We start from the raw sequence: 23,658 nt of genomic DNA, 5'->3' as shown, positions 1-23,658 counted from the left end.
TTCTCGTAGGGCCCCACGCTTCTGTTGGGACACTATTTGCTCACATGCCTGGGCACTCTTGATCGATCAGGTTTTCCTCCACGGATTCTTGCCATTCGCCCGAAAGGCTCTACACGCTTTTTACGGGGCCCCATACGCCAGGGTACGCTCAGTTACTAAAGGGCCCTTCGCATTGGTGTTGGGTTCCTTCCACTTGCTCGGAGGATCTCGTGCTGTTGCTGTGACTCATATAAGGTAAAGCATCGCGGAGCCATACAATGCTATGGAGCCCGCTACATTGATCTGGGCCTGTTTCCCCTGGATCTCATTTGCGGAGGACCCCTCAGTCTTATCGCGGCCTTTTCTTTTAACCTGCCCGGTACTCTTGATTGATCAAGGGCATTAATTCATTACATTGTTCTTAAATAATTTTCATTCGCTTGGAGGGCTTTGTGCTCTGGCCTCGTTCCTATATTTCAGCCTGCAGGGGCGCTACCGATTGTTTAGGGGCCCGGCACGTTGGTCTTGGGTTCTTCTTGCTCGCTCTGAGGACCCTATAGTTGTTGACGGAAGCCTCGTTGTTGGCTTCCCGCGGCATCCATGATCGTTCAGGTTCCGTCCCTTTTTCCCTTGGTGCGTTAACTTTAAAGCAGCAATCGCGTATGCGCCCACAATTTTTTTACGTGCAACTATCGAGCGTAGTTTCCTGTGGCTCCGACATCGTATGTGCCATTTTCTTTGGCTGTTGAATTTGTGACACTTATTTTACTTGTGCGTCACGTTCTTAATTCCTTTTGAATGCTAGGATATTTGTGTACTCCTTCATAACAAAGGAAAAAACCGCATTAGTCATTAGCCATTAGCTGATCACATCGACCAGCCGGCTAGCCGTAAATAAACTAGGAATCAAGTTCGTGCCTGCTTTTGATTGTATTTAGCGTGTAACTTTAGTTTATTCTGACTGTTTTTCCGAAGTACTTAGCCTTAAAACGACAGGACTTGCCACGGTCTGGAAAAATGAGCAATTCACTTGTTTGGTCATTTTGGTGTTTTGTATTATGGTGGTTTTTGCTTCGGCAATTTGTGGTGCATGTATTAACATATTTACAAGAATAGGGCGTCCACAAAATATGTGGCCACTACAATCCGTTATTACGAAGGCTCTCAATCCGAAAATTGCTTCGATAAACCATTGACTTTTCAGTTAGTGAAAAATAAAACATAAGCACTCCTTCGCGCATAATTTCAGAACATGGTTATCAACCTTTCCCCAAATACGCTTTAGCAGTGCCCTCCTGTTAGGAATACCCTTTCTCCGTCCGTTGAAAAACACGCACTGTAGCCTGCTTTAGTTGCGAGTGACAACGTTTTAAGCTGCTGTGCCGCAAAAGGGAAAGCAAGCCTCACCCGCTTCAGTTCGAACGTGTTTTCAAATGAAACTCCCGTCAGTGCAATGCCATATGCAACACAGACTGATTTGAACAACATTGCTTACTGAGCTGGCTCTTCAATGACCGTGAGATTACACTTATGCACGCATACTCGATGTTCATCAATGAGCTCGCCCACGCAGGGGCGCAGCGAGAGTCCTGGCAATGAGGGGGGAGCGACACATGGTTGACAAAGGTCCTCTCCCTGTGAAAGGTCCCCCCCCCAAAAAAAAAGAAATCATCGGGTCAGTTCACTTGATTTTGAGGGAACGATTTTCTGTGCTGTTGTTCAATATTCATCTTTAACTGAAACAGAGGCAAGAAGCCACCGAAAGATACAATTTTGCCTGTATTTTGAAGTCACTGAATCGAAGGAACCAAGTGTATGATAATTACGTAGAATAAACTGACGGTGCTTTTCATTATGCAATGATGTATTGGACATTTTCTGAGCCAATAGCATTCAGGGGCTGCGCCGAATGTTTTCTGGGCTGTACAGCGTTCTGTGAGTGTAGGTGATATTGAACGTAACTTGTAGATTGAAATTGGATCTACGTTTGAATTGACATGACCAAACCATGCTCGTCTTGGAATGTATAACCTTTGTTCAGAATGAGAGTATACAAATTACATATCAGTTTTGACATTGTGCCCTCGCAAACCTTTGAAAACCCGACGCTCGGCGTTGCAGTCTCCGTATGTCGCGCGACGTTGGATCGCGGCTGACGCAAGGTGGCGGCCAACGGGCAGACGACTGCAATAACGTCTTGAAAGAAGTACCTTGAAACTACTCAGGATGTCGATTTGTGCGCTTAGAATATGGTCCAGTAGCATGTTCCATCTGTGCATTTTTCAATTTACAACGGGAGCAGATTAAAAGAACGGAACGGATTAGCACTACACCGCGAACCTGTGCTGGACTCTGTTGGTGGAACTAAACAAGTAAAGATAAAATCCCTATTCTCGTGCTTCTGTCCCTGGTGAGAGGACGATACCAAAATTGTGAGGTTAAAACGTGAGGAAGCCTTGCCTTATTTTTGAACGGTTCTAAATGATTTTGACAAGCATTCGAGAGTATTATTTCACGACGGCAGTTCTCATCCGGCCGTCGGTGAGCACGCAGACTCAAAAACGTTTGTGTAATTTGTTTGGCAAGCTGGCTCTGAACAAGGATGGACCGACTCTTTGGTGTTCGCCTTTTTCATTTTGTACCTCATTTTGTTCCGTCCCATTGGGCTCTACGGAAACCCCTTACCTTTTCCGGACAAGGGGCCTAATGGATTTGAACAATGGGTGACACATTCTATTTCCGGTCAGAGACTTAAGGGCCATTCCACTGCAGCGCGGGGTGCCCGCCGGCTGTAATCCCGGCAGTACAGGGGCGGTGTCCCCTGGCCGATACGGAAGTCCCCAGAGGGACTAATCATACATTGGTCGTCTGCCTGACGCCGGAGGCCTGCTCACGTGGGCATTGGACCCCGAATTGGTTGCAAGAGTTCTGATTTACCCAAACGAAAGCTTTTCACCGCAGGTGGTCAAATAACTGGCACAGAGACTCCAGTTTGACAGCCCTTGCTTTAAATGGCGTTGAGGGCCTCGCTTGGTACTGGGACTCTGACTGACCAGGGCCTTTCCATTGGCTTATTGGGTACACTCATTATGAGTCATAATATCTCTCTTCATTGCCAGAGGGTCTCGACCAACGCAACAGACCCTCTGGCATTCGGGGTCCCGTTCCTGTTCCTATTCAGCAAACGTTTATCTGGCCGACTCAGGGCCCCTTACCGGCACAGAAACCTCTGTTCGGCACTGTGGGCCCCTGAACGACTCATAGACGCTCATTGCTTCAAAGGTCTCAAACACCCGACCAATGCTAATCGCGGGTCGCGGCCTTGTCCCTGCTTGGGAAATGGATTCCTAGGGCTCAGGCCGACACAGAGCCGACTGTTTGGCGTCGGTGATATCTGCCCCAAATAGAGACGCACCGCTCTTCAATGCGTCATTGTTTGATTATGTCATTGTACCTTGCACAGCATTGGTTGAGACGTAATATCCAGATCCAACGGCCTCAAAAATGATTGAGACTGTTACATTTGGAAGTCGTGCTCACGAACCCCATGCGTGAACGACTCGACAATTATATTTTTATTCGCCTTGGTCGCCTCATGGGTAATAGAATGTCAGAATTTTAACGACGTTACTGTGGCGTAATGGATACCTGGGTAACCTTGAGATATTCTTCCTTAAAAGATCTGTGCATCTTTGCGGGCGTGTAGCTCAGAAACTAGAGGGGTTAAGGCCCTAAGAAGGGCAGGGCTGTGAACTGCACCAAATGCTCCTCAAGATGGCCATTTCAGTTCAGAACCTCGCACAGCTGTGGAACACTCCGCTTTGATATGACTTGCAGAAAGGCCTCCGTCCCCTCCAATCAAACATTTGATCGTCGGTCTCGAGAGGCTTTTCGGGCTTGTCAGCAGGGCCCTCATACACTGCCCAGGTAGAATCTGGATTCCTTGCAAATACAGCACCCTTGTGAGGCGGTGTGGTGCGCTGACCGACAAAGGGGCCCTCGTTGACTCAGGAGCCCAGACCAATGTAAATGGCGGGCGCCGGCCTGGTCTCTGCTGGGAAATGCCTCTCAGTCCCAGACCTGACGTTAGAGTTACCTGGTGGCGAGTCCATCGCGTGATACGGTCGTTAAGCCTTCACCTCAGTGGCGTGTTTCGCCAAATAGGATTTGAGGTGGGCGAGGGGCTGAGCGGGGAAAGCCCGGTCCTTAATTCACTTAAAATAGATTTCCCCCTGCTTGATATGTTTTCCCACTCTGTCTCGGCGTAAGATGTTGTCGTCGGGCATCGTAGTCATTTTGTTTGGCATCTATCATCGAAACCATGTTTCGGTAATTTACATAGGGTCGATGTTTTGTTGCTTCAGACGCTGTTAAACTAAGTGACTAGGAGAAAGGAGTGCAAGGTGATGTGTGCGACTATTACAGGCTGCCTTGTAAATATTCGGCTGGTAGCTGCAAGGACGGGTGCTGGTTACAGCGCAGCACTCACGTTTGGCATGTTCGACACGGGTAGTGTTGTTTTGGTGGTCACTGTTGGACGATTGCCGCTGTTCGTTTAGCCGGCTGGTGTCGATTGTCAGGTTTTAAGTGTAACTGTTCCTTTAAGTGTTTACATAGTGAAGGCCGGTGCATTTCAAGGGTTCCTTCGAACGTAGACGGCTAATAAGTTGGTAACATTTCTTGGGCGCTAATATTTTACTGTCATGTTTCACTTTCCGATAAGAGATCGTAGCAAAATAAGGCAACTTGCTGCAGTCCGTAGAAGCCGAAACACCGCTGCACAATGCCAAAACACTCAGAGAACAGCACAGTGCTTAGCCAGAATCAGTGGGACATATGAATCTTCTAATAAAAGAAACATTCAGCATGCAGGAAGAGCAGAGATACTCAAGTAAACATAGTACAAACGTGAGGCGTTTTGAGTGTAAATGGCTTAGACATCTGCACTCAACTGAACATGCCATCTTAGTTTACACTTTATTTTTTTCTTTTTTACCCGTGAAACGATTAGTAGAAACCTCGTTTCAAATCGATATAATTTTGAGCTCCCATTTTTGGCCTATTAGCACTTAGGGTCCACACGGTTATGGGCCAAAACCACCGTCGGGGGGGGGCAATTGGACATTGGGGAGCGGGGGGGGGGGGCAATGACCCAACCAAAAGAATACAACTCGACACCCGTGTATGCCCCCGGTTCTTGCAGGCGGGGGATACCCAATGCAACAGCGCTATTCTCCGTGCAGCGTGACGCATACACAGGCAGCTGGCATGTGGGTGCGACTGCGGACGGACCACCAAGCGGGGTGGTCGGTCCGCGGCGGAAACCTGGGGCTCTTCCGAGTACCGGCGGCGGGCGCCAGTACCGCAGCAGAGATGCTGCTGGTGGCGGGTGGGAAGGGTGTTATTTTCTATCGTTGGCCAGCGGTGGAAATGCGCCCAGACGTGAGTGTCGGGACAGCATGCTGTTAGTGTACGTAAGCAGAGAGATGTACGTCAGGGAAGAAATCAGTTAGACCTGCAAGGGCTGCGGGACTATAGTCTTAGCGTAGATAAAAGGCAAAAGTCTTCTAGTGGCCACGTGCTGTTTCATCCACAATTCTGTTCCGAGTAAATCACCCAAATGACCTTGTGGTTCAATCGCTTCGCAATAAGACGGCAATCTGCTCATTATGTTATGAAAGATGAGCCAGTTTGGTACAACCAGCGCGACGCTTAGCCGCCGCATGTTACGAGGGAAATGCCGTTTTGTTAGGAAATTCGATCTCACGCTGATCCCATTCCCCTCACCCACGTGGCAACAGAATTAATCACCACTGCGTAGTAAATCCAACTGTATTTCTTAACCGAAGGGCCTCTCGCCCACTCCGGTCCCCTGACCCCCCGCCTTGCCGACAGATCGTTCGGAGCACCGTGATGGCGCTGGTGGCGGCGCTGGCCGGCGGCGCGGCGTACCTGCTCCAGCGCGGCGATCTGTGGCGCACTGCTGCCGACACCGTGCACGCGCAGGCGCGGCAGGCGCTGGCCGGGCTCGGCCTGTGAGCGGCGCATGCGCAGACTCCGAACGCTAGAAGACGGGCGGAGCACGAACAACGCGTCCAGGGGAGGGACGACGTTTCCGGTGGGGAAACTGGCGGACAGGACTCTCATGAAAAGATGTGGGGCTGCTGGCAGGTGACCTCACGCATCTGATGCCCGCCGACGGGTGTGCGGTGGCGGCGGAACATGAGGTATTTGCCGGGCCTGTCCGTGACGTATCCCCGAAACAGCAACTCCGGTGCCGCGGGGCGGAGCCGCCTGTGACCTTGTGTGAGATGACCGGTGATCCGTTCATGCATTCTGTCCCAGTTTTTTCGCCCTCAATAGTATGACGCCTTTATGAAAGGCCATTCATCGAATACCCCACTCGAAGCACGCAGACGCCCGCTGCACCGTCGGGATCTCGGCGCCGTCCGGACAGCTGGCTCGGGCCTGCTCGCACGGATTGACCTCGCGTGCGAGCAGCTGCAGTAGACACCCCACTACGGAGCACTTGTTCAGCCATGTGTTCAGCCAGGGCGTGACTTTGTACCGCACCAGCAAGGACGTACAGACGGGCCTGCGATCCTGGCCCCACACCACCGCGCGTGCGGACTTTGCGTTGTGGGGAGACGATCGGCCCTAAGTGGAAAAGGGGCGGCATATCTGCGCTAGGACGACGCAGGACCGGCCTAGTGCCCACATCCCTCCACGGCTGTCCGCACCGCCCGCTGACGCGCTCTGAAGCCCTCGACTCCGTGCAACGCCGTCCGAGAAACAGTTTCAGCCGCCCGGGACGCGGGTCACCGGTCTCTCTCCCGCAAACGTCGCCGCTGACGCGTGTGCCGCCGGCCGTCACCGCGTCCGCCTGTCCCACGACTCGCTGGGGCTGTTCCTCCCCGAAGGACGATTCGGCGCGCCCTCCCGAGCGAGGTCATCGCGTGTTTACCCACAGTATCAGCTGCAGGTTGCTGCTGCGGTCTCCTGTTAGAATATGTGCGACCCTGAATACAGTCATAGTGCTAACAGTCGGAATTTGTCGTATCCAGGCGTGTGAGAGCTTAGGCCAAGGCCTTCCAGATGCCGTATGCTTGTCGTCTCGGCTTACTCCGTGACTTGTTCGACAACGTCGGCACGTGCAAATGAAAAAAAAAACAGGCCATCAGCCCTAATAACGCCTCCTTGTCCCGCGGACAGTGCGCAGCTAGAAAACACAACCGTCATGCTGCAGTTCAATTCATACGACTGTATATTTGCACGCACAATACACTAACGGAGCACCGTGGGAGCGGACTCGCTCCAGGCAACTGATGAGTCCCAACCTCAGATTCCCTTGCAGGGCGTAAACACAGGTACAAATACGACAGCGTAACTTCGGCCGATGGATCAATGGTAAACGAATATAACAGAGTCGAACAGGGTGACGAACACTCCCCGCGCGTGGCGGGGCGCCAGAGCGGCCTAGCCCGCCTCCGCGGCTGATAACGCCACAACAACGCGCCGTCGCAGCCGCGGCTACGAGGGGTGCCCATGCGGCCCGGATGATGATGATGATGAAGGCGATGCTGATGGTAACGATAACGCCACGGAGGCGGCGGGCGAGGGCAGCGATGCCGCCACCACGGCCGAGGACACGTCGACCGGCTTCTGGTGCACGGCGTGACCTGCAGCGGAGGCGCCGCCGTGCTCAGTCTGGCGCTTTCTGGAGTCGGGCGCCAGCGGCGTGGGGCCGAACATGCCCAGAACAGCGTTCCGCACACCTCTCCCACAAGAGCGGCAAAACGAGCCTATCTTCGCCAGGCGGGTCATCAAGCGTGCTCTGACGGCCACCTCGCAGACAATGCACCAGTCTGGCAGTCGGAGATCACGCCACTCCTGCCGCACCGCGCCGGCCCGGCGAGGCCGGCCGGCGGCCGGGCTCCATCATCCACTTCTGCACACTTCTGTTACTACTGCATTACTAGGTACTACCGCACACCGCCAGTACTGCGCTCGCCGTCCGGCGGCCGCTCGCCTCTCACCTCGGGCCGGCAGCGGGCTGGCCGGGTGCGGCAGCTGGACCAGCTTGTAGCCCTGCAGGCCCTTGAGGCCGGGCAGCAGCACGGGCTGGTGGGCGGCGGAGCTGAGCACCACCGTCCGGCCGGCGGTCACCGGGCGGACGGCCGCCACCCCGCCAGACTGCGGGTCAGGTCACACACGTCACGCAGGTCGCGACGCATGGCCCGACGGCGGCGGCTGTCGAGTTACGGATCACCGCACGTACGTCCGTGCGCCTTAGTACGAGTCACACAGAGGTCAAGTGAGGGTCAAAGGTCAGATTTTAGACACGGGCTGCGGGTTGAGCACGAAGATTCTTCGCTCATTCGATGTCATACACATGTCTGTAGCGCCGGCGACTGGCATCACACAAACTCGGAGCGGCGGTTGAGACGCCACGCCTCACACAAAATCACAGCAGCGGCAATGGGACCACCGCGGCCGGCGCCGACCCCGGCTAAGCCGAGAAGACTGCGCCAGCCAAGCTCATGGTGAGCGTCGCATGCCGCATTCTCGCCACGCGCCGTATCGCCTTAAGAGTACCAGACCTTCGCTGAAGGTCTGCCAGCGCCGCCACAATACAAAAAATAAGTTCTTGCGGATCTGAGCAGAGCTGACCTGACCATGCTTGATTACAAGTAAAAATTGGTTAAAAGCTACGCTGGCCTCAATCCGTCACTTACTTCGACTTTGTTAGCCTTGAAGACAGCACATCAGTAAGCTGACGAAGGCGTACTAGTAGGGACTTTGTGATGAGATTAGCTGGGCTTCACGCAGTATTTTTAATAACCGTAGCACAACTCCCACAGCTGTACCAAACGTCTCCACACCCCGTACACAAACGGACAGAACAGAGCCAGCCTCGTAAGCAGGACCAGCCCACCCTGCGCCACGCAGCCAGGACAGGGTGAGCCCGTGGGCCCGTGGGATGGGTCCGTGGAGCGCGGTCCGTCAGGGGCCCCGTCCGCGGCCCTGGGCGCGGGCGCGGGTCCTCCCTCGGCGCGCGCGCGTCCCGCGTGCTCACCGTGAGCTGCAGGTGGCCAGCGGCCGAGGAGAGCGTCGCCGCCGCTGCCGTCAGCCGGCTGGGCGTGTGCACGGCCGGGCCCGGGTGGCTGCTCTGGATCAACACCTGCGGCCGAGCGGCGCCGGTCACGCGACGGCCGCGCACACCACCTGGCGGAGGTAGCCGGCCGGGGGCCAGCCGGGGCCGCCGCACCGCGCACGCCGGTCACACGCCCCGGCCGGGCGTCGCCGCCCGCCCGCCCCTCGACGGAGCCGCTCGACGGTGTCAGCGGACCACTATCCGCCAGCGACGGCCGGCCGCCGCACAGTCAGCAGAGGTCTGGAGAGTCGCGGCGAGAGATCGCCGGCACCGTCCAGCCGTCCGCCGCCACCACTCCCACGCGCCGAGCTCAGCCCAGCTGATCGCACTCGCCGGCGAGGCGCCGCTCCCCGGCGGTGCGCCGACTGACCTGCGGCTGCTGCTGGGCGGGCTTGGCGGCCGGGCGCGCGGCGATCAGCACCTGCTTGCCACCGATCTGGGCGAGCGTGAGCGCGCCGCCGGCCGGGCCGGGCGCGCCCTGCTGCTGCAGCAGCCGGCTCAGCTGCGACACCGGGATCGTGATGTGCTTCAGCTGCTGACCGCCGGCCGGCGGCGCCGCCGCCGCTGCCGCCGCCGCCGTCGGAGCGGCGCCCGCCGCCACCAGACGCGGCGCCGACGCCGAGGACGCCACCTGTCGGCCGCGCGGCGGGCGTGTCACGCGCGGGCGGCGGTACCCGGCCCACTCCACGACAATGCCGGACGGCCAGCCCCAGCCGCGGGGTCTCGAGAACACGCGGGGTAACGCGACGCAGGCGAAACACGCGTCGCTCGCCGGCTGCCTGTGCCCTCCCGAGCGCGTTGGGGCGTGACGCACATAGCGGTCTGGATCGCTTCTGCAGCGACGGGCCCGTCTGCAGACGGCACACACTGCTCCGACTGCACGGTCGACACGGCCCAGTAGAGCGGCCGGCGCACTTTGTCCACCTCAGCCGCCCCTCAGTGAGCGGGAGCGAGACGGTGCTGGTGCGCCGGGTTCATCATCTCTGCACCGTATCTCACTGGCCATGCCCGTGACGAGCACAACATGAAGGCCGGTCGGGCAGGTCGGGGCTACAAAGTCCAGCAGCGAGCGGCGCGCGTCCACGAGCTATGAGTCCCGACCCGAGCTTGTTCTCTCCAACTGATGTTCCGCGCGCGTCAACGTGCAATGTGTGCCCGACAGTTCCATCAGTCCGCAAACTGAAGCGTACCATAATCCGCTTCGCTCTTTTCGCGACACATGCGGCTGCTCCCATCACTAGCGTGGCAGCCTGACCACGCCGGCTGACCGCGGCACGCTGCAGGACGCAGCGGCCGTCGGCAGCTGACTGACCTGCACCAGATGGGCGGCGGAGACGGCCGGCCGGCTGACGACGGGCCGCGCCTGGCCCGGCGCCGGCTCCGGCTCGCCGGCGGCGGCGGCCGCCACCACCAGCGGCGCGGCGCGGCGCGGTCCGGCCGGCGCCGGCGCCGCCGCCGGCCGCGGCGCGCCCACGATCAGCGAGGGTGCGGCGCCCATCGGACGCGGCCGCGCCGCCAGCAGCGGCCGAGGGGGCGCCACCAGCACCGAGGGCGCACCGGCCGCCGGCCGAGCTGCCGCCGCCGGCAGCGGGCGCAACTCCGACTTGACCGCCTGCCGGGCAGAGGCGGCGGTCAGACAGGGGGTATTCGGGCGCATCGACCGCTCCGCCACTTAGGCGAGGGGATCTTACGGCGCGCCGACATCGGAGGTCACATCACCTTACGGCAGCCACTTAGCAACACCCAGTCGGCGGCAGACGTTCGAAGCAGAGCCCGATGGCTGACAGAGACGAGCCGACATCGGGATCACCAGGCCAGACGGTGACGCCGCCCGCTCCACCGACGCCTGACGCGCTGCGTCACTAGGCACGGAGACGCGCCATGAGCGGGCGCAGCGGCCGGCTCTGGCGCCCGCGCACCTGCGGCTGGTTGACGATGGGGATCAGCTTGCCGTTGGCCAGCAGCGCCAGCTGGGGCGCGGCGCCGGGCGTCTTGGGCGGGATGTGTACGATGGCGTGCTGGTTCTTCACCACCTTCACCGACTGGACGGCGGCCGCAGCTGGAGGCGCAGGCACACGAGTTGTGGGACGGTGGGGCTGACCGGGATATCAGACGGGCACGGATTCTGGCGACACGGCCGTTCGCGCTGATTTTCTCTGCGCCCGCCGCTAGCAGGGCTCGGTCGGGCCGGCAGGGCCGGTAGAGCTAGGTCGGAGGCCACAGAGCATCACGGGGGAGACTTCAGCATCCGTGAAGTAACAGTGAGCCTGACCGAGACAGCCACGTGTGGCCGCCCGCCACGCCAGTGACGACGCACCGCACATCACACCGGGCAGCGACTGACCCAGGGCCTGTAGCTGACCTTGCTGCGCTGGCGAGGCGGGCGCGGGCGCCGGAGCAGCCGCCGACGTCACTCCCACGGTCCGCGGCACCACCAGGTGCGGGCTGGCCGACACAGCCGCCGTCTGAGGACACGGCACACCGGCACGTCAGCGCGGCGGCGCGAGGCGGCGCACGACCCGCGCCGGTCATGACGCCACCGCGCCGCCCCGCATACCTTGTGCGCAGAGCAGACGAAGGCGACAATCAGCGGCGCGCACGACGCGGCGAGATGCCGGCAGCACTGAACACACCACCCACACCGACCACACGCATCACAGAGCCCGACCTCGGCCCCACTGGGCCGGCCTCCGCCGCAGCCACGTCGCGTCTGGCGGTACACGGTGCGCCGGGCGCCCGCGCCGCGGGCCTCACCGCGAGCGTGGCGGGCAGGGTGCGCGCAGGCTGGGCGCCGACGGGCGCGGCCGTCGGCAGGATGCTCTGCACGGCCAGCTCCGTCTGCGTCAGCGAGGCGGCCGGCTCCTGCGCAGGCACGCACGGCACGCGTCAGCCATATGGCACCAACGGCACGCAGCCCTGGCGTCTGGCCGTGTGCAGGGGCGGATCTAGCCTGGAGTTTTTTTTTTTGGGGGGGGGGGGGGGCAACCGTTCGTCGCCAGCTGCCTGGTGTGGGATCCGAGGTCCAATGCATGGTGCGTGGTGCTTTTCGCGAGTACCTAGTAGGGACACCATTCAAAAACGAAAAAAACACCGAAATGTTCTTGAATCTTGAACAGAAGTTAAAACAAAACAGTTTAAAACAGTCAAAGTTAAAACAGATGGCAAGTAGACGAAACTTGTATGGAGTTCTGACAATGTTTTTTTTTGGGGGGGAGGGGGCCAAAGCATACTCTCAGAGGTTTTGGGGGCCATGACCCCGTGCCCCCCTCCCCCGCCCCCCAGGATCCGCCTATGGCCATGAATGGTGGTTCGCAGGCACGTTGGCGGCCAGGGCCGTCGCGTGCAGACCGGCGTCGGTAACAGGGCGGGTGCCACGGCGGGACGGCAGCACAGGCACGCATGATCGGGAGCTAGGTGGAACGAGACGGCAAAACGGACTTCAATCCCGGTCCGAGACCGTCCGGTCTACGGCGCACCGACAGGAGTAGCTGCAATCAGCCGTCACACCACAGATCGTTCGCTGTTCACATCAAGCCAACACGCTGCACCGACCTGCGCCGCTGCCGGCTGAGGCAGCGCAGGCGGCGGAGGCGGCGGTGGAGGCGGAGGCGGTGGTGGCGGCGGCGGAGGCGGGGGCGGGGGCGGCGGCGGCGGGGCGGTGTACGCCGGCCGGCTGGCGGTCGGCGGCGCCGGGACAGCGCGCGGCTTCAGCAGCGACACGCCGGCGGGCGCGGCCGACCGCGCGGGCGCCGCCACCGTCGGCGTCCGCTTGACGGTGGTGCGCCGCCGCGGGCTGCTCAGCTGCCGCTGCCGGTCGATGGCCTCTGCCGACGGCGCGGGCCGGCGTCAGAGGGCGGACACGCCGACACCCACATCGAGGACACTGCGGGCGTCAGGCGGCCACGTGATCACGCGCTCAATGCTGTCGGTACGGTCGTGCCGGTTTAGTTCGGGCAGCACTCGCGCGCAGCCCCCGCATCAAGATGGGTCTGTGCGACATTCAGTACGTACCAAAATCGGCCTCCGACCGGTGCCTGTGCAGGTAGAGCCACAGTTTTCGATGCGAATCATACCTGGAAAAGCCAGACATTACTTACACGTCATATGGGGCTTAGGACAAGATGCCATTCCTAGGTGATGTTGCCTAGTTAAAGAGCATTCGAACACATAAAAGACATGCATAGCTAAAAACGACCACACAAGCCTTAGGTATTCAACGGGAGTTCTCACCACCCAACGCTTTGCCGCACAGCGTGATCTGACGTACATGTCCCGACTACCATAAACCGTTCTTCACCACCCTCACATCATGGAACAAGGACACGAGTCATTGTCCCCACCCAAGTAACCAGACAAATACAATGACCGACCATCGCACTGTCGTCTCACACGGCGCTCCGCCGCGATAGCGACTGACCTCCTCTCGCCCCCCTCCTCCCCTGCCGGCCGGCCGTTAGACCCCAACTCACCCGACGCAGGCGTCTGCCTCGCTCCCGCCCGCCGGCAGCTGGACCCTCGCTCACTTGACGCAGGGGTCGGCCTCCCCCTCTCCCGCCGGCAGCTGGACCCTCACTCACCTGACGCAGGGGTCCGCCTCCCCCTCTCCCGCCGGCAGCTGGGACCCTCACTCACCTGACGCAGGGGTCCGCCTCCCCCTCTCCCGCCGGCAGCTGGGCCCTCACTCACCTGACGCAGGGGTCGGCCTCCCCCTCTCCCGCCGGCAGCTGGGCCCTCACTCACCTGACGCAGGGGTCGGCCTCCCCCTCTCCCGCCGGCAGCTGGGCCCTCACTCACCTGACGCAGGGGTCGGCCTCGCCGTGCAGCCGGTCCAGGGCCGAGCTGACGGCGCCGGTCATCTGCGCCTCGGCGCCGGCCGCCAGGAAGCCCGAGTCACGCACCAGCTCGCACACGTCGCCGCGCGAGCCCTGGCCGTTGGGCAGGCGCGCCACGGCGTCGCGCACCAGCGTCAGGATGGTGACGCAGGCCGGCCGGTCGGCGGCCAGCAGGGCGTGGCCGCGGGCGGCGCGCGCGTCCCGCCCGGCGCCGCCCTTCACCGGGCCCACCACCGACTGGTAGCCGTGCAGGCGGTAGGTGAAAGCGCGCCGCGGCGTCTGGTACCGCAGCCGCTCCTGCGTCGCCGCGCGGGCCGAACACGTCACGTTAGGAGGGGGCGTTTGCGAGACGACTCCGGCTGGCCCGTGTTTTACTGAGGTGCGTCGGTGAGTGCTCCTACAACATGCTCAGGAAACACGCAGCCCCCGCTCGCACAACTGATTCACGTATAAAAGTTTGAACGTTTGGGCAGGAGTTGGCAGAAAACTGGCGTGAGAAACACAGCTGTTTTATCATTTTTTCCGCACACCTGAATATTTCACAAAATGCCGCCATATTATGCCTATAAGACATGTTTCGAACAATATTATAAATTTGATGAAAATGTCCAAAGCTAACCACATTCTGACTGACTACTCAGACACAACAATACACACATCAGGACTATGCGCTTCACATTTCTAATGGAAATTATGTTCCAGAACTCCTCAGGCCCCAGAACATTCAAAACATGTGCATGCTTTTGATACTTATACTTCATACACCCGAGTGACATTTCGCCGGCCAGACCAACTATAGCCACAGCACCACATATAACAACACCTGCGCGGCTGCGGCTGGCGTGGCTACCCTGGCCCAGCCATACCCACCTGTCTCCTGTACTCGTCCTTCTCCGCGGGCAGGCTGGGCTGCACCACCCACGTGGTGGGGTGCAGCGGCGGCGGCACGGGGCCCGTCGTGTCCACCGCCGGCGGCTCCGGCTTGATGATTGTGTCCCTGCGACGGCGCAAGGTCAGGTGCCATACGGACGGCACGGTCGCCACCGTCGCCACGAGGATGGCGACTCCGTGCACAACGCAACGGCTCCCCACGGGAACTTACTGTGCATCTTGACTATAAATAAAAATACTACGGCAAAGAAGGCATTAGGGTTCAGCACGCCACGGCGAACGCTGTATTTGGTCATGGGGCAAAACGACGGCAAACGTTGGGCACGACCAACAAACGGAACGGAACGCAAGCCAAGCATAAATAATTAGATGCATACAATCCGAGAGCTGACAAAAGCCAACATGATAGACGGACACGATTCGGTGCTGGAGCGCCGGCGCCGGCGGACGCCACACTGACTTCCTCTGTATCCAGTAGGCGCAGAGCGACTCCAGATGGATGTCGGAGTCCCGGCCGGCGCCGATCCACTGGTACACGCCCGCCTCCCGGCTGTGGTCCAGGAACGGCACCAAGTTGATCTGCGACTGCAGCTCTGCCAACGAGTGGCCGGAGCGTAGACGTCAGGCTCTAGCGGCCACGCCGGGCAGGAGGAAGACACAGGTGAGGCAGAACGTGATGCGTATAGAGTGGAGCGGGTGGGCGCCGCGATCTGACGCACAGCACCGCCAGGTTCCTGACGTCCTCCAGATTGTGGCTGGGACTATGTGGGGGTGGCACGATCCAGCCTGAATCAAGAGCTGATCTCACTTCAGCGAACAGCCAGCCTCGGGATCAAAGTCCGCTCTGTGATGGTCGTCGACTCCTAAGCCACATCCCACGTCCCGCCGGTCAGGCGGTGCGCCGCAGGCCACGCAGCCCGAGCCAGCTCCCCTGAGAGGGGTGGCGCCTCTCCCCAACCACGGCTGAAGTCGCCCGAGGGGCAGAGATAGGCCTCTCCATCTAGCGGCAGAGTCTTCCCCTCTGCCCATGAGCACGACTTACCATCTCCCACCCTCCCCCCCCCCCCCCCCCCCTCCCCCTCTCCCGATCGGCGACTCACTCTCCCCGAGGGAGACTCTCGTCGCTCTGCCAGACCGGGGCGCACTGTTTCTGCTAACTTCTCGCCTCCCCGAGGGCACCTCATAACTTCCCCAAGCGGTTCCGTCTTCCCAAGGAAAGAAACCTCCCCCCCCCCCCCATATCACACGACCGGAGCCTCCTGTCCAGGGAGGAGAGAACAGCCTTCTGCCTGGGGCGTGGCGCCTCACCTCGAACCTCGCCGGAGAGGAAGGCCAGCGCCGAGGCGAGCGCGTCCACCCAGCTGGGCTCGCGCTGGTACCAGTCGTTCAGCGGCGATATGGGCGACGCCTGCCAGCTGCGCACGGCGCCGTACACATCGCGCTCGGCCAGCCGGTCGTCCGGGTCCGAGCAGAACACGTCGCGCAGCAGCGAGAAGAAGCTGGCGTGCGTCTGCTGACCGAGCGCCGCCGCCTGCCAGCCGGCCGCCGCCGCCGCCGCCGCCGCCGCCGCCGCCGGAGCGGGCGGAGGTGGCGGCGGCGGCGGCGGCGGCGGCGGACTGGCGCGCGGCTCCGATTTGATGGCGGGCGGCGGCTCCGGTTCCGAGTCCGAGTCGGTGGAGCGGGACGGCGGCGAGCGCTTCAGCAGGCTCTGCAGCTCGAGGCGCTGGCGGTCGCGAGCGCCGGCGCCGGCCGGCGGCACCTGGCGCACCACAGGGGCGTGAGCACGGGAGACCAGACAGCGCACCGCCGCGACAGGCGTGCCTCGCTCAGGTGGTAAGCATTGGGAGGGGCGGCACCCATTGACACATTTCTGATCACAAGACCTGCGGGCGCCTGTGCGCACGTTGCACGTTGTGTGCACGTACGCACGCACGCTCCGTGCGCGCAAGCAAGGGACGCAGCACGAAACCAATGCCGAACCAGCCCCCAGGCGAATTTTCCCCGCCATCACACCGCCGCCGTCGCCGCGCCCCACCGCTGCCACTGACCTGTCCGCGGGCGCGCCGGCGCCGGTGACGCGCCAGCAGCTGGGCGAAGCGCGCCTCCGACACCTGGTACGGGTTGGCCTCGGCCGAGGCGTGGTCGCCCAGGTGCAGGCCGCGCTGCGCCTGCCGACTGCCGGTGGCCGCCACCAGCACGTGCTCGCTGCCCAGCGACGCCTCCAGCTTGGCTAGGTGGCGCTGCTGCTTGCGCGTGAGTGCTGCCGGAGGACCCTCTGCGGGTGGCGGGGAGGGGGAACGGCGGACGTCAGCGGCAGGCGGAGGACATCACCCGCTCTGTCGCAGCGGGACACGGCGCCATTGGTGGGCCACTGAGCGCTACCGGCCGACGGACGGCGCTGTGGTCAGGGCTGCCTCCCAGCAAGGTGGACAGGATCAAATTATTTGATTTGATGTTTGTTTTCCATTATGGGCCTGAAGCAGTGCATGATGAGTGGATTGGGGATGTAAGCAGAACGCTTAAATCTGAGCGCTTCTCTCAACAATAACAAGATACGGTCATCGCCGCCAGGGAACCCACGACCCACCGCCCACTCGTCCGATCTGTAAGCCGGCACGGGCCAAGCGCCCGCCGCCACTCCAGTCTACACATATAGCCGTCTCGGGCCGGCGACGGACGCCCGGCCCGGCAACGCCACCCAGTGGCCCGTCTGCTGCCCGCGCCCGCTGGAAGTTTTTACGCGAATCGTTTGGGAACCACTGGAAAAGAAATGTTTGGAAAGTTTTTGCTATCTGCTGGCCATTGCGATCTTGTAAACCGCTACCTCTGAGATAGATACTTTGGTGCTCGTTGCGAGTGAGCTCCGAAAAGTTTGGAATGATACGATCTGTTTTACATAGCAATCAAATTTGGATTTCATGATAACGAGGACAGTTTAATACAAAGTGTTTAGGGTTTTCATATGGGTAGCCACACGAGCAAGAGGGACTAGGTGTAGTTGGATTTTGAATTTCGAACAGGTAGGCATTAAGGTCTGACATTCCCAATCTCAGCCTAGTATTTGGAATGCTACCATGCCTGGATCCAAAGCTATGACACACCGGAGGTGCGGCCACACCGCAGCGCTAGTATATTTCCCGTTGGAAGGAACGAGACGACTGGAGGGATGACACCTCGAGCGGGAGCTGGTTCCATCTTCTCGTAGTTGATGGAATGTAGGATTTTTAGTATGTTAAAGTTCTGTTTGGTGATGATGTGGGTGTCATTGCATATTGGACGTCCTGTTGCAAGTACTCGTGTGTCAGGTAGAAGTGCAGTGACGTTTGTGGGCCGTAGATGTTGATTGAGGGTGTGGAACAGCGTCAGTTTGTGTACGTTCCTTCGTGGCTTGAGAGTGTTCCATCCTAAATCGTCAAACAGTGCACGAGTGTGTGTTCTGTTGAGTGCATCGGTGGTTAGTCTTGCTGCACTGTACTGTAATCTGTCAAGTCTAAGGGAGTCACTGGTTGTCAAAAATCCGTCGTATACTACGTCACAATAATCAAACAAGGGAAGAATGTAAGTCGTATATATGCCGTTGAGAATACGCCGAGGCGGAAGTCGCGATAGTGGGTAGAGAGGCCCAAAGGCTCTACTGATTTTGGAGATGGTGTCATTACCGTGCTGATGAAAGTGAAAATCAGTAGATATCGTCAGGCCAAGGTGTTTGTGGCTTGTGACGGAAGGAATTAGTTCGCCATCAAATGCCAGTTGCGGAGTGTTACGTGTGTTTCTGTTGGTGAATGTTTGTTGAATTGCTTTCCTGGCGTTGAACGTGATGAGCCAGTCTTTGCCGAACTCTTGCATCATATGTAAATCGTGTTTGAAGTGCCGCTTGTACGATAACTGGGTCGTGTGAGTAAGCTGTGTACAGTGTAGTGTCATCGGCAAAGAACAATACGTCATTGTCAGTTTTGTCGGCCAGGCCGTTCAGATATATAAACGCAAGGACAGGCCCCAGAACAGACCCCTGCGGGCATCCAGCATGTATGGTCCAAGGCGTGCTGAAACTGTTGCCTACCTTAACTATCTACTTACGGTCTGAGAGATACGATTCTGGCAAATTTGGGAGAGTTCCTGACAAACTACAATAGTTCTTGCACTTGAGTAGGAGGCCCTCATGCCATATCTTGTCAGAATATTTACTAATGTCCAAGTAAATGGCTGTAAAGTCATTGCCTCGGTCCAAAGCTGTATAAAGATTGTTAATTAAATATACCAGCTGAATTTATGTGCTACGTTTTGGACGGTATCAACTTTGTTTCTCAGAGAGCAGCCCATTCTCAATTGGTGTTGATAGATACCTTTAAAGATAATTCTTTCAAAAATTTCGACACACAAGGAAGTAAACTGATTGGTCTGTAGTTAGCAGGACCCGAGCTTGACCCCTTGTTTTTGAAAATGGGATGAACATTTGCTTCTTTCCCGGTGGAAGGGAAAAATACCTTGGCTTAGTGACATGTTGAACAGTTTAGTGAGTGGAGTCTTTACCAACATGGCAGTCATTTGTGATATTTTCGCTGAGAGATTGTCAGAACCGCATGCTTTGTTTGGACCGAGAGTTGAGTGTGCTCAGTACTTCATCCTCTGTAATGTTTATGCTGTCGAACGTGGGTGGTGGATCCACAAGCGCGGTCTCGGGGACAGGAAGCTCGTCAGTTGCGAGTTGTGACTGTCTGGCAAGAAAGTCACCTAGTAGGTTAGCTTTATCTAAGTCAATAGTGTTGAATGGGGTCGATAGGGTTGAATCATGTCCTATGAGTGGTGGCACTGTCTCAGCTCGTGTGCGTCCTATCATTTGTTTAAAATATGGTGGTACTTGTGTGGGTTTTGCTTTGCATGCAAGTTGTTTACTTGATGTTGCAAGTGGTTGTTAAGTGTTCTGTCCATGCATGTGGCAAAATTTCTTTGTTGTCGCCAACGGTCCCAGTGGTCACCAGTCATACGCCTCTGAGCAAGTCTGAAAAGTCTGTCTCTTCTCCTCATCTCTCTCCCTAGCGCAGCATTGACCCAAGGTTTGTCACAGTTTCTCATCCTGATTATCTTTGCTTGAACGTCTCCACCTATCGGACACAGCAGTCGCACGGCGGGTCCTCACAAGAGCAGCTCGTCGCTGGACAAGGCGACGGCCGGCGCGTGCGTGCGTGCGTGCGTGCGTGCGTGCGTACGTGTTGTGTGCGTGCGAGGCCACCTTATCATCCGTTTAGCACCACCAGCTGACCTGAAGCTCGACTTACCCGCCGCTGGGTTTAAGCATAGCCTCCCGCATCTCTGGACTCGGGGACCAGCCACAAGGTGCCCCACTAAGCAGTGACCCCTGAGGTTCACAGACAGACCACCTGTCCGCTGCAGCATCGAAGGCGGACCCGGCACCCGCAGCGGGGTGCGAGGCCTCCCGGGTCGCCGGGCGGCGGGCCACTGACCGGGGTAGTTCTCGTCGGGCGACAGCTCGGCGGCGCCACAGCCGGCCTCCTGGCGCGCCAGCTCCAGCTCCTGGAAGTACCGCTTCCTGGCGCGCTGCTCCAGCAGGCGGCGCCGACTCTGGCAAGCGGAACAGCACGTCAGCGGACACTTGAGAAACACTGAAAGTTGTCTAAATCCACTGAGATAACTGTCTCAGTGGGCAATAGCTGTGCAAAACTTGACATAAAACTTGTGGAGTGCCTTTTCACATAATAATCCATGACATGGACCAACAAGTGAAAATCCGTGTAGCATTACACACAGCATGACAAAACATGAGACAAGGAAAAGGTATAACACAACTACTGTTCGCATGAAATATTTATGGTATGGGTACATACCTTTTTCTTGGTTGGTGGCAGGGAAATGGGTACATCTGGCGGAGTCTTGACAGCAGCATCCATATAAAGTTTCCTCTTGGTCACCAGCTCCTTCAGCAGGTCGTCCATATATGTCTGCCTCCATACCCTGCAGCATGTCAACACAAACACCATGTACAGTCCACCATGAGGACCACAGCCCACACAACACAGATGTTGGCTTGGCAGAGATCATTGTGCGAACCAAAAGCAGCTCCACTGGCATTACCTTGTGAGCCAGGCCGTCACTCTGATAGCTTAAGATACGGATTTGACCACACGGATGGTGCCACCAACAGAAACACATTCTGCACCAACTTCTAAGTCAGCTGACACTAAAAGCACACACACAGCCCGTGAAGCCTAACGGCAGCTGTCAGCTCAGGGCTGGCCGCTGGCCCGGCCTGGCGTCACGTGCGGGCCTCACTTGGCGTCGTGCGCCTGGGTCTCGGCGGTGAGGCGGCGCAGCGAGTGGATCTCGTCCGTCAGGTGGCCGTCGTGCAGACTGCGGAAGAACTGGTCCAGCGGGTTGCCGAACTGGAAGTTCTCGCCGGCGAACAGGCGACGCACCGTCTCGTCCTGCTCCTTGCCGGCGTCATCCCCGGAAAATGTCGGCAGGAAGGTCTGTGGGACAATGCTTATTTCAGCTATGCTCAAAGAAAGCCTGCGCGGGTCTCCAATGTTCACTGCTGCTGCTGGCTGGTATTAGCTACAAGACAAACGGTAGTAAGCAGCGGCACGGCAGATTACACACCCAACACCAGAAGGCCAAATCGTTGAGCCCGCCGCTGGCTCTGGCCGCACGGACACAGACAGTGCTCCAGCACATCTCCACCGTATGCAGCCGCCCCGCTGCTCCCGGGCCCACTTCCCCTGCGGCTCGGCGAGGGCCTCCGGCGCCCGCGGGGGGGGGGGGGGCGTACCCGCAGGTGCCGGCGCTGCGGCTCCGAGAGCGCGTCCCAGGCGGTCTGGCTGAGCACGGCGTCGAAGGCAGGCCGCCGCTCGCAGATGGCCGGCGGCACGGGCACCAGCTCGCCGTTCAGCCGCAGCTGCTCGGCCGCCGCCTCCCACGAGGCCATCGCTAGCCCGCGTCCGCCGGCGCCGCCGCCTGCCGCCCACCGCCACACGGTCAAGGTCAGGGTCACGCTCACGCTCACGGCTCCAGACGAGACGAGGGTGGCATGGCCGCGCGGCAGAAGCACCGTGGTGCAGGAAAATATGTCAGCTCTTACCAACATTGCTCTGTGTTTATAAAAACAAGCCAATGATGATGAAACTGTGTGATGGGGCAACAAATGCATAAAACTTTCACATGAGTTCCCTTACAGAGCAAGGCCCACCACAACCATATCTCACTGAGTGTCTGAACACAAAATCCTGCTAAAATAACCACTACAATGAGGTAACCTTGTCATGACCTATGCCATGTACAGGTTCACAAATGTCCCAAATGTGGTGAAAACTATGACAAATCAGCCACTAAAAACTTTGAATATACCGGTTGGCAGTTTCAAAGCCATTCCAGTATTAAACATCAGTCTTGGCTGGGTTAGTGTACCAGTCTAAGCCAGGCACAAAGACACATGTGCACAGCAGGTTTGTGTAAAAGTCATGAGGAAATCAGTGTGGCACACAGTTGCTGGCTTCACATTGAAGTGTGAGGTAGAGCAGGTTAAAAAAACAAACAGGCAGATGTACCAGAAGTTCTACCAAGTCTGGGATGGTCATTTTCTATTATTTTCCACTCATCACCTTGACAGTGATGCAATTCCAGAGATTGGGGCTCCGGCCTTGCCCCCCCCCCCTCCCCACACACACACACTAGAAGCTAACATAACTATGCACATGCATCCATTTATTTGTTGTATTTAAATGTGGGCATATTGGTGTGAAACCAGATTGAATGGCAAAGCCCACAAAGCGGAAGGAGGACCTGTCCTCCAGTGAAGGCAAGACCATGCTGCACTTAGGGTAAGGACTATCCACTTTCACACTGAAACTGTCAGCACTTAAACACTGCTTTTTGACACATAACTGTGGCATTGACTACAAAGGAGCATTGTCACATCATCTTAACTGTGAAAAAACTTGCACAATGCCAGCCATTGTCAACCACAACTGCCAGAGCAACCATGGGACCTTATCATGAGAGGATATACTCTATGTTTACATCTTCCTTATGCTTTACCATGCAGTTCTTACAGGTTATTGTATGATGATGATCTGGCTATACTGATCTAGTATAGGGCTATACTGATGATGATCTGGCTATACTGATCTGGCTATACTGAAGCATTTGCCCTGCTGTAGAATAGGACTACTGCTTATATATTACATGACAACTATGCCTGCATCTGCGGCTGGAAAAATGCAAGCTATGCTCATGTATTTTTATCTTAGATCTGTAACTGAAGGCTTAGTATCTGACTGGAACTGGGTCATAGGTGAAGTGAAGAAGCACAGTAGTGCAATCAATAAGTAAAGCATTTGAAAGCATGATAAGGTATGTGCTATTCTGGCTTGATAAAAATGGATGAATTTTCAGTTTGGTCTTTGGCAAAAGTAAACATTTTCATTACTCAAGCACACAAACATTAGTGCACCAACTGCACAATCGAATTTTCAGTTTGGTCTTTGGCAAAAGTAAACATTTTCATTACTCAAGCACACAAACATTAGTGCACCAACTGCACAATCATTTATAATGGATATGATGTATCAGAGTGGTGCAACTTTCAGCAATGGTGGTCATCAGCCTTTGATAGTACCAATCAAAGTTGAGCACCCCAGATGACCTAAAAACCATCAGTAGTTAATTATTCATGAAGCTGGGTGTACATCAAAGGTCAGACACTCAAAGCTGAGCACCCCAGATGACCAAAAACCATCAGTAGTTAATTATTCATGAAGTTGGGTGCATATCAAAGGTCAGAAACACACT

General features: G+C 57.7%; 2 protein-coding genes across 3 annotated transcripts in view; one reads left to right on the top strand and one right to left on the bottom strand.

Annotated features, from left to right (window-relative positions):
• The window catches only part of cn (Kynurenine 3-monooxygenase cn), a 122,721-nt gene extending 115,699 nt beyond the window's left edge, over window positions 1-7,022 (top strand). For both annotated transcript variants that reach the window (XM_037217037.1, XM_037217038.1), the window contains one exon: window positions 5,875-7,022. In XM_037217037.1, the coding sequence (XP_037072932.1) occupies window positions 5,875-6,018 (144 nt within the window). In that variant the 3' untranslated portion in view covers window positions 6,019-7,022. The remainder of the gene's footprint in view (window positions 1-5,874) is intronic.
• Window positions 7,023-9,153: 2,131 nt separating this feature from the next.
• LOC119094517 (nuclear factor related to kappa-B-binding protein) lies at window positions 9,154-21,796 on the bottom strand. The gene is made up of 16 exons (XM_037217573.1): window positions 21,776-21,796; window positions 21,145-21,341; window positions 20,700-20,826; window positions 20,373-20,436; window positions 16,938-17,131; window positions 16,552-16,615; window positions 16,165-16,404; window positions 15,317-15,449; window positions 14,836-14,962; window positions 13,928-14,262; window positions 13,145-13,206; window positions 12,926-12,957; window positions 11,496-11,598; window positions 11,053-11,192; window positions 10,720-10,745; window positions 9,154-9,160 (listed from the first exon to the last, which is right to left on the bottom strand). Exons 1-16 carry the CDS (start codon window positions 21,794-21,796, stop codon window positions 9,154-9,156), a joined length of 1,872 nt encoding a protein of 623 aa, XP_037073468.1.
• Window positions 21,797-23,658: the final 1,862 nt, after the last annotated feature.

The sequence above is a fragment of the Pollicipes pollicipes genome, unplaced genomic scaffold (assembly GCF_011947565.3).
Source record: "Pollicipes pollicipes isolate AB1234 unplaced genomic scaffold, Ppol_2.1 Scaffold_4002;HRSCAF=4701_pilon_pilon_pilon, whole genome shotgun sequence".
Lineage (NCBI taxonomy): Eukaryota > Metazoa > Arthropoda > Thecostraca > Pollicipedomorpha > Pollicipedidae > Pollicipes > Pollicipes pollicipes.
The sequence above is the reverse complement of the archived record's forward strand: the minus strand, read 5'-3'. Positions and strand labels throughout refer to the sequence as shown.